This window comes from Heterodontus francisci, chromosome 37, assembly GCF_036365525.1.
Source record: "Heterodontus francisci isolate sHetFra1 chromosome 37, sHetFra1.hap1, whole genome shotgun sequence".
NCBI lineage: Eukaryota > Metazoa > Chordata > Chondrichthyes > Heterodontiformes > Heterodontidae > Heterodontus > Heterodontus francisci.
In genome coordinates this window covers 24,749,719-24,766,487 of record NC_090407.1, presented here as the reverse complement: position 1 = coordinate 24,766,487, position 16,769 = coordinate 24,749,719, and the positions used below count along the sequence as shown (strand labels likewise).

The 16,769-nt window shown below is 42.6% G+C and overlaps 1 protein-coding gene across 1 annotated transcript in view; it reads right to left on the bottom strand.

The window, feature by feature from the left end:
* Positions 1-12,637: 12,637 nt before the first annotated feature.
* Positions 12,638-16,769, bottom strand: part of capzb (capping actin protein of muscle Z-line subunit beta) — a 108,200-nt gene continuing 104,068 nt past the window's right edge. Inside the window, exon 9 of the mRNA XM_068017332.1 lies at positions 12,638-13,369. Within this exon, the coding sequence (XP_067873433.1) occupies positions 13,279-13,369 (91 nt within the window). The 3' untranslated portion in view covers positions 12,638-13,278. The remainder of the gene's footprint in view (positions 13,370-16,769) is intronic.

The window sequence follows — 16,769 nt, the reverse complement described above, 5'->3', positions numbered from 1 at the left end:
CGAATCCATGTCCCCAGAGAAATACCCTGGGTCTCAGGGTTACTAGTCCAGTGATAATACCACTACGCCACCGCCTACCCATAACTCACTAACTGTATGCATTCTCACACTAGCTCATTAATTCATACACTCATTGACCTGCTATCATTCACTCACACATTCACTTTTCCAATGGTTTATTCTCCAAATTGTCAGTCCCGTGTGGCTGTCTTCTGTTTTCTTAGCAAGACTGACTTTACAGCTCTGAGCTGTAACCAGGGAGAGATACTTATTTTGGGAGTACTCGATATTCTAATCTTGAGAGGTTTAATTGTTTCCTCCAGTAGTTCAGGAAATGCACCGATGGGGGAAAGTACTGAGTCACACAGATAAGAGTTTGGGGGGATGGGTGTGTGTTGCGGGCGGGGGTTAAACACAATCGGTGGATGTAAGTTAGAAAGGTTTATTTTGCTGTAAACTCTTAACATAAAACACCTGAATAGATTGTTGTGCACACTCACAGAGTATGGATTAAATATAATTGGCAATGAGCTGGAAGCTCAGTGACTGTCTAGGAGATGACAACTGCACTTTGGTCAGGTCAGAACAATACTCCCCAAAGGGCAAATTTTCAATGGCAGAAGATAGTCTGTGGGTGACTCATATTTGGAAGGTTTCAGATGAAGTCTGAAAAGTTGTCAGATCCTTTTAAAATGTAAACTGAGACCAGTTGCTCTGCGGCTGCTTCTTGGGTTGTTAGTTTTAATCTCTAACCATCCGAAAACACACCAATCCATTTTCTCGACAGGAGATTGTTTTTTTTGGGAGCCAGGTTACTGATGCGGGTACAAGCCTTGGCCCATTTGAAGCAATATAAGCTCACGGACTCTGTGTAGAGGCTTGAGTTTCTTGTAAGTGAAATTTAAGAAAACTAAGAACATTTGTTTAAAGAGCGGCCGGGACATGTCCAAACTGAATTTAATTTTCTAGGCGAGCGATCAAGGAATGTAATAGGTTTTAAACAATAAAGAAAGTCCTGTAAGCAGCGGTTCCGCTGGTTGGGTTTGCAAATTGGAACTTTGATCAGATACAATAAACCTGCTTCAATGGGATATAACAGGATCTCTGTGAGTGAAAGAACTTCCCTTGGTTAGGTGGAGGAACCAGGATGAGGAATAGGTTGAATATTTCACCATATTATTACAAAATTCCTTTTTATTACAAACTGCTCTCTTAAGGGGAGTTGAACTGGTTTTAAGGGAGATTGGGACTGTTATAATTAGAGTTTATCAGGCTCATTGCTTTCATAACAGTTTATCTGACATTTCTCTGGTAGTGTGAGTTATATAACATTGGTGTCTATGTATTCAGCAGTCTAGCCCCTAACCTCTGGAATTCCCTCCCTAAAGGTCTTTCCCTCACCTCTATCTGCTTTTAGAAGCAGCTCAAAACCTACATCTTTGGCCAAGCTCTTAGTCACCTGTCCTAATGTCTCCTCTTTTGGTCCAGTGTCTATTGAAGCAGATATATAATTAGGCTCAAGGCAACCAGAGAAATAAGGAGAGGTGGGCCATCTGATAAGATGGTACTTATGGGGAAAAAGATCCAATTTCTGACACTATCCTTGAAACCTCATTCACAACGAGTCAGGCTGCAAACACGAAGGAAACAAAACACTACCACCACCCAGCCTTGGTTGGTGTTATTAGCACTCACCATCCATCAGTATACCTCCATCCACCCATACCCAAGATGTGAATCAAAACCCAGCAGTCCAGCCAATGAAATGGTTGCCATCAATAAAACACTCAGACCCACCTACCTACCCTTGGTGTTCTCCCAGTGTCCTGGCCAACATTCTGCCCTCACCCAACATCACCAGCAAAGGATTACCTGATCATTCATTCATTATTGTTGAACCTTACTGTGCATGAATTGGTTGTTGTATTTGCATATATAACAATTATAGTTGAAATGGATAAATAAAAAGATGTCAAAATTACAACTGCAAGGCTGGAAATTTACTAATTTGAGTGGGGTTAAAATTAGAACAGCTTTGGAGATAATTAAATATGAATTTGATGACATGCAGGTTAATATGTTCTGACTCGGAGTAAAGGGTTGTCATAGGCAAGGGTTTCTTGAATAATTAGAGAAGTTAGTGCAAAAATGAGATTAAAAATAAAGCAGACACATAAAGGCAAAAACTAGAGAGGAGTATAAAAGATATAAAAAGGAAACTGTAGTAATTTGGATTAGGCCTGTGTTTCCAGAGGTGGATTTTTAAACTTGTATTTCTTTAATATTAAATTCAACACTTTTCTCAACAATAAGCTAACAAACTGAAACCAGGCTGGTTACCATGGGGATTTAAGGTATTGATTAGCTACTCAAAGAGGGGATCATTGTGCACAATCACAAACATTTTAGGCTATTGTGAAGAGATGATTTTTTATGACACATGATTTACACAGGTGTCATTTTACTCTGTTCACTTGACTAGGGGTTTGGCTGTGTCTGGGTGCCTGATGTTCACACATCAAAGGGTAAGTGTTCAATCAGGATGGCAAGTTTAATTGAATGTTCAGTGGGCTGAACACCTGCCCTGTTTCACAGGAATAGGGTGAGGGGCAGAGATGTCTCTCCTCTCCTCTCTCCAATGACAGAATATGTTGTTCTAGCAGGCAACAGCAGAAAGTTCCTTGCATACAAAAAAGGCTTGAATCAGCTTGCTTTGAATAACTTAGCTGGAGGTGAGCCTACATTTATGCAGTTAGTGAGTTTGTCTTTATTATTTTACATGCCAACAATTTGCCTTTAATGCAGTAAAATGTCCCAAGGCAGTTCTCAGGAGTATAATCAGACATAAATGGACACTGAGCCAAAGATATTAAGACAGGTGACTAATAGCTTGGTTAGAGAGGTAGGTTTTAAGAGTCTTGAAGGAGAAGAGATTGGTTATAGAGACAGAGGTGTTTAGGGAGGGAATTCCAAAGCTTAGGCCTAGATGTCTAAAGACATGACCACCAATGGTGGGGATGGAGGAGGTTGGGGATACACAGGAGACCAGAGTTGGAGGATCACAGAATTCTTGGAGGGTTGTGGGCTAGAGGAGGTTACAGAGATAGGGAGGAGAGAGGCCATGGACAGATGAGAATTTTAAAATTGAGGTTTTGGTGGACCAGGAATCAATATAGGTCAGTGAACACAATGGTGAAGGGGGAGGTTAGATCATGGGCAACAGAGCTTTGAATGAGCTCAGTTTTATGGAGCACTTATTTTGGGAAGCCAGCCAAGAGAGCTTAGCACAGATGCTGCCTGACCTGCTGAGCTTTTCCAGCATTTTCTGTTTTTTTTTTCCAGATTGCCAGTATTCGCAGTACTTCGCTTTTGTCTGAGCATTGGAATAGTTGAGACTGGAGGTATCAAAGGCACAGATGGTTTTGGCAGCAGATGGGCTGAGGTAGGAGCAGAGATGGGTGATAATAATAGAGAAAATGTGGGGTCAGAAACTCAGCTCAGGATCAAACAGGATGCAGAGGTAGCACACAGTCTAACTGAGCCTGAGACAATGGCCAAGGAAACTGATAGTTCTTACTATTTTCTGTAAACCAGTGGCTTATTTAAAGCTGTGCCATCCCTGATCGTGTTTTTTTAAAGCTTCCTTCTACAAAAAGAGAGGAGCGTGCAGGTGGCAGCATGTGCAATATTTCAATAATCAATATATTGGGCAAGGGTTCTCTGTTGCGATTGGGTGCTATACTTGCTTAACTAGATATTGAGCAATAAAAGGTGCACTGCGAATCATAGAGAACATGAGGTCCATTTGCAGAAATATATATGCAATCATGCATATGCAAAGCTCTCTCATGGGCAAAACTACAAGTTGGAACCACATAGTGTAAACATGTTAGTGCCTGACTAGAACTCATTCTGCGGCTATCAGTTTCACACCAATGCTAGAGATTTGAAATAAAAACAAAAAATGCTGGAAATACACAGGTCTGCCAGCATCTGTGGAGAAAGAATCAGAGTTAACGTTTCAGGTCAGTGACCTTTCATCAGAACTGGCAAAGGTTAGAAATGTAATAGGTTTTAAGCAAATAAAACGGGGGTGAGGCAAAAATAACAAAAGGGTCACAGAGAATAACTGACCAGAAGGTCATGGAGCAAAGGCAAAGGGTGTATTAATGGTGTGGTGAAAGACAAAACGTTAGTGCAGAGAGGGCGTTAATGGACAGAATAATGAACAGCCCTGCCACAAAGCACAAATATGAAAAAAACAGTGGGCAGGCACATGGTTAGAAAAAAAGAAACAAACTAAAATAAAAATAAATAAAAAATAAAAATAAAAATGGGGGGCCCGTTATGCTCTGAAATTATTGAACTCAATGTTCAGTCCAATAGGCTGTAGCGTGCCTAATTGGTAAATGAGACGCTGTTCCTCAAACTTGCGTCGATGTTCACTGGAACACTGCAGCAAGCCCAGGACAGAGCGTGTGTGTTGAAATAGCAAGCGGCAGGAAGCTCAGGGTCATGTTTTCAGACTGAGCGGAGGTATTCTGCAAAGCAGTCACCCAATCTGCATTTGGTCTCCCCAATATAGAGACGACCACATTGTGAGCAGCGAATACAGTATACTAAATTGAAAGTACAACAAGTAAATTGCTGCTTCACCTGAAAGGGGTTTCTGGGGCCTTGGATATTGAGGAGAGAGGAGGTAAAAGGGCAGATATTACACCTCCTGTGAATGCATGGTAAGGTGCTGTGGGAAGGGGACGAGGACGAGGGGGTAATGGAGATGTGGACAAGGGTACTACGGAGGGAACGATCCCTTTGGAATGCTGACAGGGGAAGGGGGGGAGGGGAGATGCGTTTGGTTGTGGCATCATACTGGATGTGGCAGAAATGGAGGAAGATAATCCTTTGGATGTGGAGGATGGTGGGTGGAAAGTGAGGACAAGAGGAACCCTGTCGCCGTTCTGGGAGGGGGGGGGGAGCGGTGAAGGGGTGAGGGTACAGGTGCAGGAAATGGGCCGGACATGGTTGAAGGCCCCGTCAACCACAGTTGGGGTGGGGGGGGGTGGGGGGGGGGGGAAAGAAGATCCTTGGTTGAGGAAGAAGGAAGACACATCAGAAGTGCTGTTGTGGAAGGTTGCATCAGAGCAGATGCGTCAAAGACGGAGAAACTGAGAGAATGGAATAGAGTTCTTACAGGAGGTAGGGTGTGAAGAAGTGCAGTTGAGGTAGCTGTGGGAGTCGGTGGGCTTATAATGAATATTAGTAGACAGCCTATCCCCAGAGATAGAGACAGAGAAGTCGAGGAAGGGAAGGGAAATGTTGGAGATGGACCATGTAAAGGTGAGAGAAGGGTGGAAATTGGAAGCAAAGTTGATAAAATTTTCCAGTTCGGGGCGGCAGTAGGAAACAGCACCGATACAGTCATCAATATACCGGAAAAAGAGTTGGGGGAGGGGGCCTGAGTAGGACTGGAACAAGGATATTTGAATCTTGCTTAACAAGGCTTTCAGTTGATTATAAAACATTAATACTTGAAAATAAAGAGACTATTCCTGATAAGTAAACTCAATTTTGTAGCAAATAGTCATATCCACTTAACAAAACTGGGGTGCATTCTGCCTGATCCTGCTCCTGTGGTGCGTGTCTGCATGGTTGTGTCAGTGAAGGTGCAGGTAAAAGGCTCATTTGTTAGGAGGAATGTAAAGCACAGCTGGAGTACAATGTTCATACGTCTCCATTACAAGCAGCCTTTCAGAAATCTTTCATCATTCACTTCCAACATCTTTCCTTCAGAACAGGAGAAGAGCAGAGAGTCTTAACACCCGTTGGAGCTACTTAATAAGACTTTGTCTGCTGATGATCCTTGAGTGACTAATACTTTCACAAAAATATGCAGTTGTCGTCCTCCTTTACTCTGTTGCTTTGTAGTCTCTCTGCTTCACTTATCTGTCTCTGTCAACATAAATAGAACCAAAGGGTACAGCTCATCACATTCTACCTTTTATACAAAGGAATGTGCTTGACTGATCAGTGGCAACACAGACCCAATTGTATTGAACACGATCAGAGAGATAAAAGTGAACAACTCTCAAACTATCGATTAGTCTCATTATGAAAAGACATTCATCCTTTGTACCAGGTACATCGGTCTAACACAACAAAGGCATATAATTTTAAAAAGTAAATTAAGTACAAATTAATGGATGATTTTTTGCCAACCCTTTACTACCTGTAACTGCCTCATTACTCAATTGTTCCCTGTTACAAACTTAGAAGCAGGAGTCGCTGCTGGAGTATTAAACATTATGCAATAGTCTCTATAGACAAGATACACAAGGTTGTAATCTGCTGACGGGACCTATCACATAACGTCGGAAATCTAAAAGAAAAGTTAGAGTGCAAATGATGGAACACGCAGCAGGTTGGGCAATGTTTTTGAGCCCCACCTGAAACATTAACCCAAACTCCAAACTTAAGCAGCTTACTGAGTTATTGAAACACCATTGATACAATGGCTAACTTTTGCTGTGTAGCTGTGTCAGAAATATAACCTGTGTGGGTTATGAACCTGGATCTAAACAATGGGCAAATAAAGTGGGTTAAATGATGTTTGCCTGTTTTTTTAAATTAATAATCTGTTGTCAATTCAGATCCTGCAGCTCAGCCCAATTGATTGTTCTCTCACCTCTCAGTTAGAAGGTTGTGGGTTCAAATCCCCCCACAGGAATTAAACACACAATCTAAACTGACAAGTATCAAGGGAATGCTGTAATGTCAGAGGTGTTGTATTTTAGATGAGATTTTAAACTGCCTATCTGTTCAAGTGGCCATCAATGTACCAAAAAGAGGTAAAGACCTAAGTAGGACTAGAACAGATAATGTCTTACTTATCCCACAAAAAGGCAATCATAGCAAGGACCCATAAGGGTTCCATAGCAACACCTTTTATTTGGAGAAGTGAGTGGAGTCAAGGAAAATTTGTTCAATGTAGGAATAAGTTCAGCCAAGTAGAGGAGGGTGTGGTGGCGGATGGAGAATGGTTGGGTTTTCATTCAATGAAGAGAGCCCTCAGATCATTCTAGTGGGGGATGGTGGTATAAAAGGAGTGGCCATCCATGGTAAAAAGGAGATGGTTAGGGCCAGAAAACTGGAAACTGTTAAACTGGCAGAGGGCATCAGAAGTGTCATAGATATAGGTGAGGAGAGAGGACAAGAGGAGAAAAAAAAATCGTGATAGGAAAAAAAAGTCATTCCACGGGGCAAGAACAGGCTGAAACAATGGATCTACCAGAACAGTTTTGTCTGGACCTTGGGAAGGAGGTAAAAGTGGTTTGTGTGGGCTTGGAGATTTCCAGAGATGAGATGAGGTCAGTTACAGTCTGGGAAACAATGGATCGATGTTCGGTAATGGGATCATGGTCCAGGGGATGGCAGGTGGCGTCAGCTAGTTGGTGTTTAACCTCCACAAGGTAGAGGTCAGTTCAACACCAGTGCCACTCAATCAGAAGGTTTAATAATATTAGGATTGGACCTGAGAGGGGGAAATTTGGGGAGGAAATAGGGGGAGATGGTATTATCACCGGACTAGTAACCCAGAGACACAGGGTATTGATCTGGAGACATGGGTTCGAATCCCACCACAGCAGAAGGTGGAATTTGAATTTAAATTAATAAATCTGGAATTAAAAGCTAGTCTAATGATGGCCATGAAACCATTGTCGATAGTTGTAAAAACCCATCTGGTTCACTAATGTCCTTTAGGGAAGGAAATCTGCTGTCCTTACCTGGTCTGGCCTACATGTGACTCCAGACCCACAGAAATGTGGTTAACTCTTACATGCCCTCTGAAATGGCCGAGCAAGCCACTCAGTTGTACCTAACCGCTACGAAGTCAATAAAAAGGAATGAAACCGGACAGACCACCCGGCATCGACCTAGGCACCGGAAACGACAACAGCAAACCCAGCCCTGTCGACCCTGCAAAGTCCTTCTGACTAACATCTGGGGGCTTGTGCCAAAGTTGGGAGAGCTTTCCCACAGACTAGTCAAGCAACAGCCTGACATAGCCATACTCACGGAATCATACCTTACAGACAATGTCCCAGACACTGCAATCACTATCCCTGGGTATGTCCTGTCCCACCGGCAGGACAGACCCAGCAGAGGTGGCAGGACAGTGGTCTACAGGAGGGAGGGAGTTGCCCTGGGAGTCCTCAACATCGACTCTGGACCTCATGAAGTCTCATGGCATCAGGTCAAACATGGGCAAGGTAATGGGCTACTGATTACCATCTACCGCCCTCCCTCAGCTGATGAGTCAGTAATTCTCCATGTTGACCACCACTTGGAAGAAGCACTGAGGGTGGCAAGGGCACAAAATGTACTCTGGGTGGGGGACTTCAATGTCCATCATCAAGAGTGGCTCGGTAGCACCACTACTGACCGAGCTAGCCGAGTCCTAAAGGACATAGCTGCTAGAGTGGGTCTGTGGCAGGTGGTGAGAGAACCAAGAAGAAAAAACATACTTGACCTTGTTCTCACCAATCTGCCTGCCGCAGATGCTTCTGTCCATGACTGTATTGGTAGGAGTGACCACCGCACAGTCCTTGTGGAGATGAAGTCCCACCTTCCCATTGAGGATACCGTCCATCGTGTTGTGTGGCACTACCACCGTGCTCAATGGGATAGATTTCGAACAGATCTAGCAATGCAAAACTGGGCATCCATGAGGCGCTGTGGGTCATCATCAGCAGCAGAATTGTACTCAACCACAATCTGTAACCTCATGGCCTGGCATATCCCCCACTCTACCATTACCATCAAGCCAGGAGACCAACCCTGGTTCAATGAAGAGTGCAGGAGGGCATGCCAAGAGCAGCACCAGGCATACCTCAAAATGAGGTGTCAACCTGGTGAAGCTACAACCCAGGATTACTTGCATGCCAAACTGCATAAGCAGCAAGCAATTGACAGAGCTAAGGGTTCCCATAACCAACGGATCAGATCGAAGCTCTGCAGTCCTGCCACATCCAGCCGTGAATGGTGGTGGACAATTAAACAACTAACTGGAGGGGTGGCTCCACAAACATCCCCATCCTCAATGATGGGGCAGCCCAGCACATCAGTGTGAAAGATAAGGCTGAAGCATTTGCAACAATCTTCAGCCAGCAGTGCCGAGTTGATGATCCATCTCGGCCCCCTCCTGAAGTCCCCAGCATTACAAATGCCAGATTTTAGCCAATTCGATTCACTCCGCGTGATATCAAGAAACAACTGAAGGCACTGGATACTACAAAGGCTATGGGTCCTGACAATATTCCGGCAATAGTACTGAAGACCTGTGCTCCAGAACTTGCCGCACCCACTAGCCAAGCTGTTCCAGTACAGCTACAACACTGGCATTTACCCGGCAAAGTGGAAAATTGCCCAGGTATGTCCTGTACACAAAAAGCAGGACAAGTCCAACCTGACCAATTACCGCCCCATCATCAACAAAGTGATGGAAGGTGTCATCAACAGTGCCATCAAGCAGCACTTGCTCAGCAATAACCTGCTCAGTGATGCTCAGTTTGGGTTCCGACAGGGCACTCAGAACCTGACCTCATTACAGCCTTGGTTCAAACATGGACAAAAGAGCTGAACTCGAGGTGAGGTGAGAGTGACTGCCCTTGACATCAAGGCAGCATTTGACCGCGTATGGCATCAAGGAGCCCTAGCAAAACTGGAGTCAATGGGAATCAGGGGGAAAATTCTCTGCTGGTTAGTCATACCTAGCGCAAAGGAAGATGGCTGTAGTTGTCGGAGGTCAATCATCTGAGCTCCAGGACATCAATGCAGGAGTTCCTCAGGGTAGTGTCCTAGGCCCAACCATCTTCAGCTGCTTCAATGAGATCGTTCAATCATAAGGTCAGAAGTGGAAATGTTCGCTGATGATTGCACAATGTTCAGCACCATTCACGACTCCTCAAATACTGAAAGTCAGTGTAGAAATGCAGCAAGACCTGGACAATATCCAGGCTTGGGCTGTTATGTGGCAAGTAACATTTGTGCCACACAAGTGCCAGGCAATGACCATCTCCAACAATAGAGAATCTAACCATCTCCCCTTGACATTCAATGGCCTTACCATCACTGAATCCCCCACTATCAACATTCTGGGGTTACCATTGACCAGAAACTGAACTGGAGTAGCCATATAAATACCGTGGCTACAAGAGCAGGTCAGAAGCTAGAAATTCCTCGGCGAGTAACTCACCTCCTGACTCCCCAAAGCTATCCACCATCTACAAGGCACAAGTCAGGAGCGTGATGGAATACTCTCCACTTGCCTGGTTGGGTGCAGCTCCAACAACACTCAAGAAGCTCGACACCATCCAGGACAAAGCAGCCCGCTCGATTGGCACACCATCCACAAACATTCACTCCCTCCACTACCGACGCACAGTGGCAGCAGTGTGTACCATCTACAAGATGCACTGCAGCAACGCACCAAAGTTACTTAGACAGCACCTTCCAAACCCGTGACCTCGACCACCTCGAAGGACAAGAGCAGCAGATGCATGGGATCACCACCTGCAAGTTACCATCCAAGTCACACACCATCCCGACTTGGAACTATATCACCGTTCCTTCACTGTTGCTGGGTCAAAATCCTGGAACTCCCTTCCTAACAGCACTGTGGGTGTACCTACCCAACATGGACTGTAACGGTTCAAGAAGGCAGCTCACCACCATCTTCTCAAGGGCAATTAGGGATGGACAATAAATGCTGGCATAGCCAGTGACGCCCACATCCCATGAATGAATAAAAAAAAAGAATGCTGCATGATCAGAGGGAGGTAGATTAGAATGAGTGGGAATAGTAAAAATTGAGGCGGTCAATGCCACACCAGCAGTTGCCAATGGTGCCGACTGTCTGCCTCCGCTATTAGCGGTTTATATCAGATTTGTATTTAAAACAAACAGCAAATAAAAAATTGAAACGTACTGGTTTAAACTCGCTTAAATTATTAATCAAGGATTGAAAACAGTATTACTCAATTAGCACAGACATTCCCCAAATTTGCAGTGCTAATACATTGCAGTAAGTTTATTCTTTTCATGTTTTGACAGCAAACAGACTGGCATGTTCACTTTCTGTGCTGTAATGACTAAGTAACGAGAGACAATAAATTAGGTTTATACTCTTAACTCGCTGTCGTGCATACAATCTGTACCATTGTAAATAAGCTCTTGACAGGCTATTATCAGTTGCAGGATTACAAATGTGCAGATAATGATTCAATCATTTAGGTTGACTGGTCAATTTATATATTTTTTTAAACCAAAAGCCACAATAAAAAATACACTTCAGATCACCTTGAACCTGCAACCGAAAGGACGGGGATTAGATTTCAAAGCAGGAAGTGAGAATCCATGGAGTGTTTTAAATCATGAAGACAAACACCCTACGGATCTTGAAAGCGCTGCCAGGCTTATTGCTAAATTTGTTAATAAATGTTCACACAGCAGTTCTAAAGCTGCCCTTAATCTTTTTAAGATACAATTTGTTACAACAAGCTGATGCACATCATTAGTACTCAAGTGTACAGGGAGCAGCTGATGTTCATGCAACAAGCACTTAGAATTCAAAACATTGAATGAGCTTCAGATAATTAGAAGTTACCTGTCAACACATCAACATGGATAGCAGCCACCTGAGTACAGCACTGGAGTGCAAATGGCCCGAGTAAGGAGTCAAAAGTCTTCAGGAAAAGAGAAAATTGGGGGAAGGGGGATGAAATAAAACATGAATGGACATATGGTCTTTAAAAGGAGCAGAATTAGAGGGACTGTCAAAGGAGTTGAAAGGGGTAGGCCAACAGAATTTAGGGAGACCAGTGGAAAACATTCCAGAAAGTACGAGATTAAAATTATCCCCTAATCAAAACAGTGAAAAGGGCAACAAAGGCCAAATGCAGCAAAGGATGTCAAGCTCACCACTTGTTTTCTGGCCCATTTTCTTCTTCTAATGAAGGCACTTACTCTTCACTGGTACTAATTACCCCCAGTTAAATGGACATTTTTCACGTGAGGGGCCTAGACAGTAAGTTTCAGTGAAGCCGGCTCACCACAGAGGGAGGGTTTCTAGGCAGAACCTATTCCTACCTGTACCTAACACACACACACACAACAGGTTTCACTGTAGTGCTTAGCAGGAGCAGGAGTAGGAACAGGAAAGGTTTAGCCTCCATGATCCAAAGGTGCCAAGGCCAATTGTAACAGTCCTTATGGAAATTAACTCAGCACAAACCAAGGAATAAACTTGGAATCTTAGTTATCTGTATTACTCAACGACTCAGCCTTCAACAGCTTTAAACCCTTTTCACAAAGGGTAGTAGAAATATGGGATTCTCTTCCCCTAAAAGTCTGAGATGCTGGGACAATTGGAGCCTTCAGGACTGATACTGATGCATTTTTGTTAGGTCAGGGGAAATGAAGCCAAGGCACATAAATGGAATTGAAATACAGATCAGCCAGGGTCAAATTGAATAGTGAAGCAGGCTAGAGGGGTTGAATGGTCTATTCCTTTTCATGTGTTTTTTATTCAAAAGGTTAAATGTATTTCTAAAAAGAAACAGAATTCAGACACAATGGCTGCTTGTTACGAGTTTCTAGTTCTATTTATTTTTTAGCTTGGAGACTCAAGTACAAGATGTACACTTCAGTTTTAAGCTTTACAAAAAGAAAACCCTTGCATTCCTCAAAATATTGACACGGGAGAACCTTAAAGGCAAGAATGTTAGAACTTGTAGAATTTCAGGACAGTTTATATCATCTTTTCTATAGTACAATACTGAACATATAACCCTTGTTCCTTGGAAAGCTATTAACTGGTATAACATTTTGTTCTAGTGAGTCTGCATCTCCATCTCACCATAGTTGTCTGCAAGTTGATTTTGGCTCCTTGCTTTACATAAATGTAACCAGTGTCTGAACAAAAAAAATTGCCAGGTTGGGGTTGTGTTTAAACATTGTGACCAATAAAAATGAAAGTTATGAGATGCCTTTTAGTAAATGTTCCTCGTGTTTGTGAATTAAGCCTTTGTGTAGAATGAACTAGGTTTACAAGCTGAAACAGCATTTTATACAATTTTGACGGTTAGAATGGCTTTTAAACATGTAGAGTAGTTCAGGCAATTTTTAATGGGACAAATTAAAGAACTGAACCAAAGAAATATAAGAAAATAATGTAACCAAAACTGACAGTGCTTTGCTTTTGTCAGTTAGCTCGAAGAATCAATAAGGTTGCTGTCTTTTCTTCAAAGCTTCAGCCAGATTAGTTAGCAGAGCTTCCTGGCTTGATCTGTCTGCAAGTGACGCCACAGACCTGTGAAACAAAGGAACAGTTAGCTTGGCGAAAAACTATACAATAGTCTGTGAAAATAAAATCTGCAGAATAATTTGGTGGTTTTAAAGATATAACAAAATGGATGGCTAATAGTTGTGCCACCTCAGGTGCATGGTACAATCACAGGGTGACTGTAGCCACCAGCTTAGCTTCTTCATTCTCCCTGGATTCCAACCTGATTTTCAGTCATTGCTGCAAGTCCCGAAGATTCCTGAGGCATGCATTCCTTCTCTCTTTCAGAAAAAATATCTAATCTTTACATTGTAGGATGGGCCCATTGGACTGTGTCCGTTCAAATAAAATGCTTGGAAGTATATGAAACTGAGCTGGGTTTTTAAAAAGTAAAAGTTCACTTTAGAAGATGCAAATCTTGAGAATTGCTGAAAATAGAGACATGTTGTCAAAGCTTTTCATCTTGCAATCAGGACAATACACAATAACCAATGTAAGGGAAAACAACAACCTATACTGCATGAGGAGAGAGTGCTGACTGGTTGGCAAGTGAACTCTGGGGTAGAGGGGTTGCCATGGGGAATGCAGCAGTTTATGGTGACTGACAATTAACTGCCAGGCTGTGTTGGAAATTTAAACCGGGCAGCATTGCCCTGAGGAATGAATCAGCGAATGGCTCTCACTTATTTTGGCTGGCTGAAACAGGCACAATGTGTGTACATGTTTTTTCTGTCTGCAAAGAACAGGGCTCTGTATTAATATAGGTAGCTTCCAGTCCCGAAAATGCGGTATACTGCGAGCCCTACTGACAATCTTAAATTGGCTGTCAGCGTAATTTTTAGCACACTGCAGATTTAGCAAATGAACATGTACACACATTGTGCCTGTTTCAGCTGAACAAAATAAGTGACAGCCGTTTCATTTCTTAAGACAATGCCTTGACCAGAGTCAAGCTGCCTGGTTTAAATTTCAAACAAAGCTGGGCAGTTAACTGTCAGTCACCGTAAACTGGTACAATCTCCGTGGCAACACCTCTAGCAATCAGAGTTCACTTGCCAACGAAATCAGCACTCTCTTCTCATGCAATATAAGTTGTTATCCCTTACTTTGGTTATTCTTGTGTATTGTCCTGATGAGTGCAAGATGAAAAGCTTCGACAACATGTCTATTTTCAGCAATTCGCAAGATGCAAATCATTCATTTGTCCATTTAAGGTCCTTTGTTAAAATTTAGTGATTAAGTTTTAAATCTCGGAAATGCCACCATATATACTGAAAAGGGAACTAGAAAGCAGGATGTCTGTCTAATGTCTAGTTTCAGATCAACAAGTCCAAGAGTATGGACAGACTCTGCAAAAACTGGGCAAATAGCCTGATCAAGGAATTTGACTGAACTAGTTGTAAAGGGAAGGTTAGGATGAGTTGAAAATTGATCATTTAAAATTAATATTTGTCACAAGCTCCAGTGTAAAAACTATTGGATTCCATGGATCATCATTTTGTAGTAAATTGATAAGGATATTAATTGATTTTATTATGCTATATGAGGTGGATTGTTATGAGATATTTTATTCCACCAAATAGCAGATTCCAGCTACAGAAGTACTTCTGCTACCAAAAGATTCCAATGCACTAAGTAAATTTAGCTTGCACCCACTGACCTAAACTTAATTGCTTTAAGAACCTCATCTAATTTATTAGTTTGGGCAATGAATTCAGGATGACATTTTAAATGGTGGGGAGCGAGATCAAGACAATGTGGCCAGTACTACAGTAACTGAGATTTGCCTCCCATTAACCTACAGATTGATGCTTTATCATTGGAAAACAGAGGGGCTTGCACTTAAACAATCTGAAAGTGATAGAAGTTGACTTGTGCATGTTACCTCCTGAATACTTGCTACTTAAACACTCAAACATCATTATACTGAACTGGTTGCAACTTTAATAAAATGTGAAGGATATAAAGAAATGGTAGCAGGCAACCAAGGAAACTGCATCCCAAATATACAAAGCGACAGCCCCCTAATACCAGTGATCTTCTGTTTTCACTGGAGGTTCGTAGTAAACCTAGGGCCTTTGGCAAAGTGTAGTAGGGGAACACACTCTGGATTCCTGCCATTAGTATTGGTGCAGGCAATACTGGTTTAACAGTTTGAAGAACAATACTTTTCAAAAGAGGGGAAAGGTTTCCCCTTGTACTTTTCCAATCATCACCTCTTTTAAAAGTTTAATTGCACATCAACCTTGCCTCATGCAAGGGAATTTCCTCTTCAGCTTGGCATCTAATAATGTCCCTTTGGCACTGAAAGATTAATAGGGAGCAGACACCTGGAGTGGCTGGAGTTCCCCTTTTCAGGAGAGGCAACACAAGAGAAGTTTTCCTGAGCACTAAACACACCAGCTGTGTACATCTACAGCTGACAATGACCTGATATTAACATAACTACTAAAGTTCTTTAACATTTTAGAGACACATTTAGATGAAACATTACAGCAGCTTAAGACAAGGAAACCAAATAAATGGAAGACTGGTGCAAATGTTGATCGAAAACTTATAAACAGAATGGGAGTTGAGAGATTATATATATTATCAGATGTGCAAATTCCAACATGAGAATAACTGAATTAACGCTAACCAGATTAGAGTTGTTGTATGGTGTATGTGCAGTAGTAATATGTACAAGTGTAGAGGTCTGCAACCTGTGGCTCATTAAGGACTCATGTGCAGCTCCTGACCTTGACTGATTGAACCCATTTTGATGCTAATTTAATGGCTTGTTTCATTTTTTTTGATCCTTTATTAACATTAGACTTGTGAGAAAGCATCAATTAATAACTGCTTTGTAAAAATCTTTAAAATATTGTTGAAATCTGTCTGTCTTGTTTTCATTATTAGCATTTGAGTAACAGCATGGCTGCTCTTAAGATATTGCGTTTTTGACTAAATTTGAAAAGTGGCTCTGGTTATTAAGGCTGCTGACCCCTGTACTAGCATCAGGGCTTAGTTTAGTTTAGAGATACAGCACTGAAACAGGCCCTTCGGCCCACCGAGTCTGTGCTGACCATCAACCACCCATTTATACTAATCCTACACTAATTCCATATTCCTACCACATCCCCACCTGTCCCTATATTTCCAACCACCTACCTATACTAGGGGCAATTTATAATGGCCAATTTACCTATCAACCTGCAAGTCTTTGGCATGTGGGAGGAAACCGGAGCACCCGGAGGAAACCCACGCAAACACGGAGAACTTGCAAACTCCACACAGGCAGTACCCAGAATTGAACCCGGGTCACTGGAGCTGTGAGGCTGCGGTGCTAACCACTGCGCCACTGTGCTTGAGTTGCATGTTTTGGGTGCAGCAGTAACATGCACCAGTGTAAACTGTATGGTTTGTGTGAGTAAGTGTAGTAGTAAGT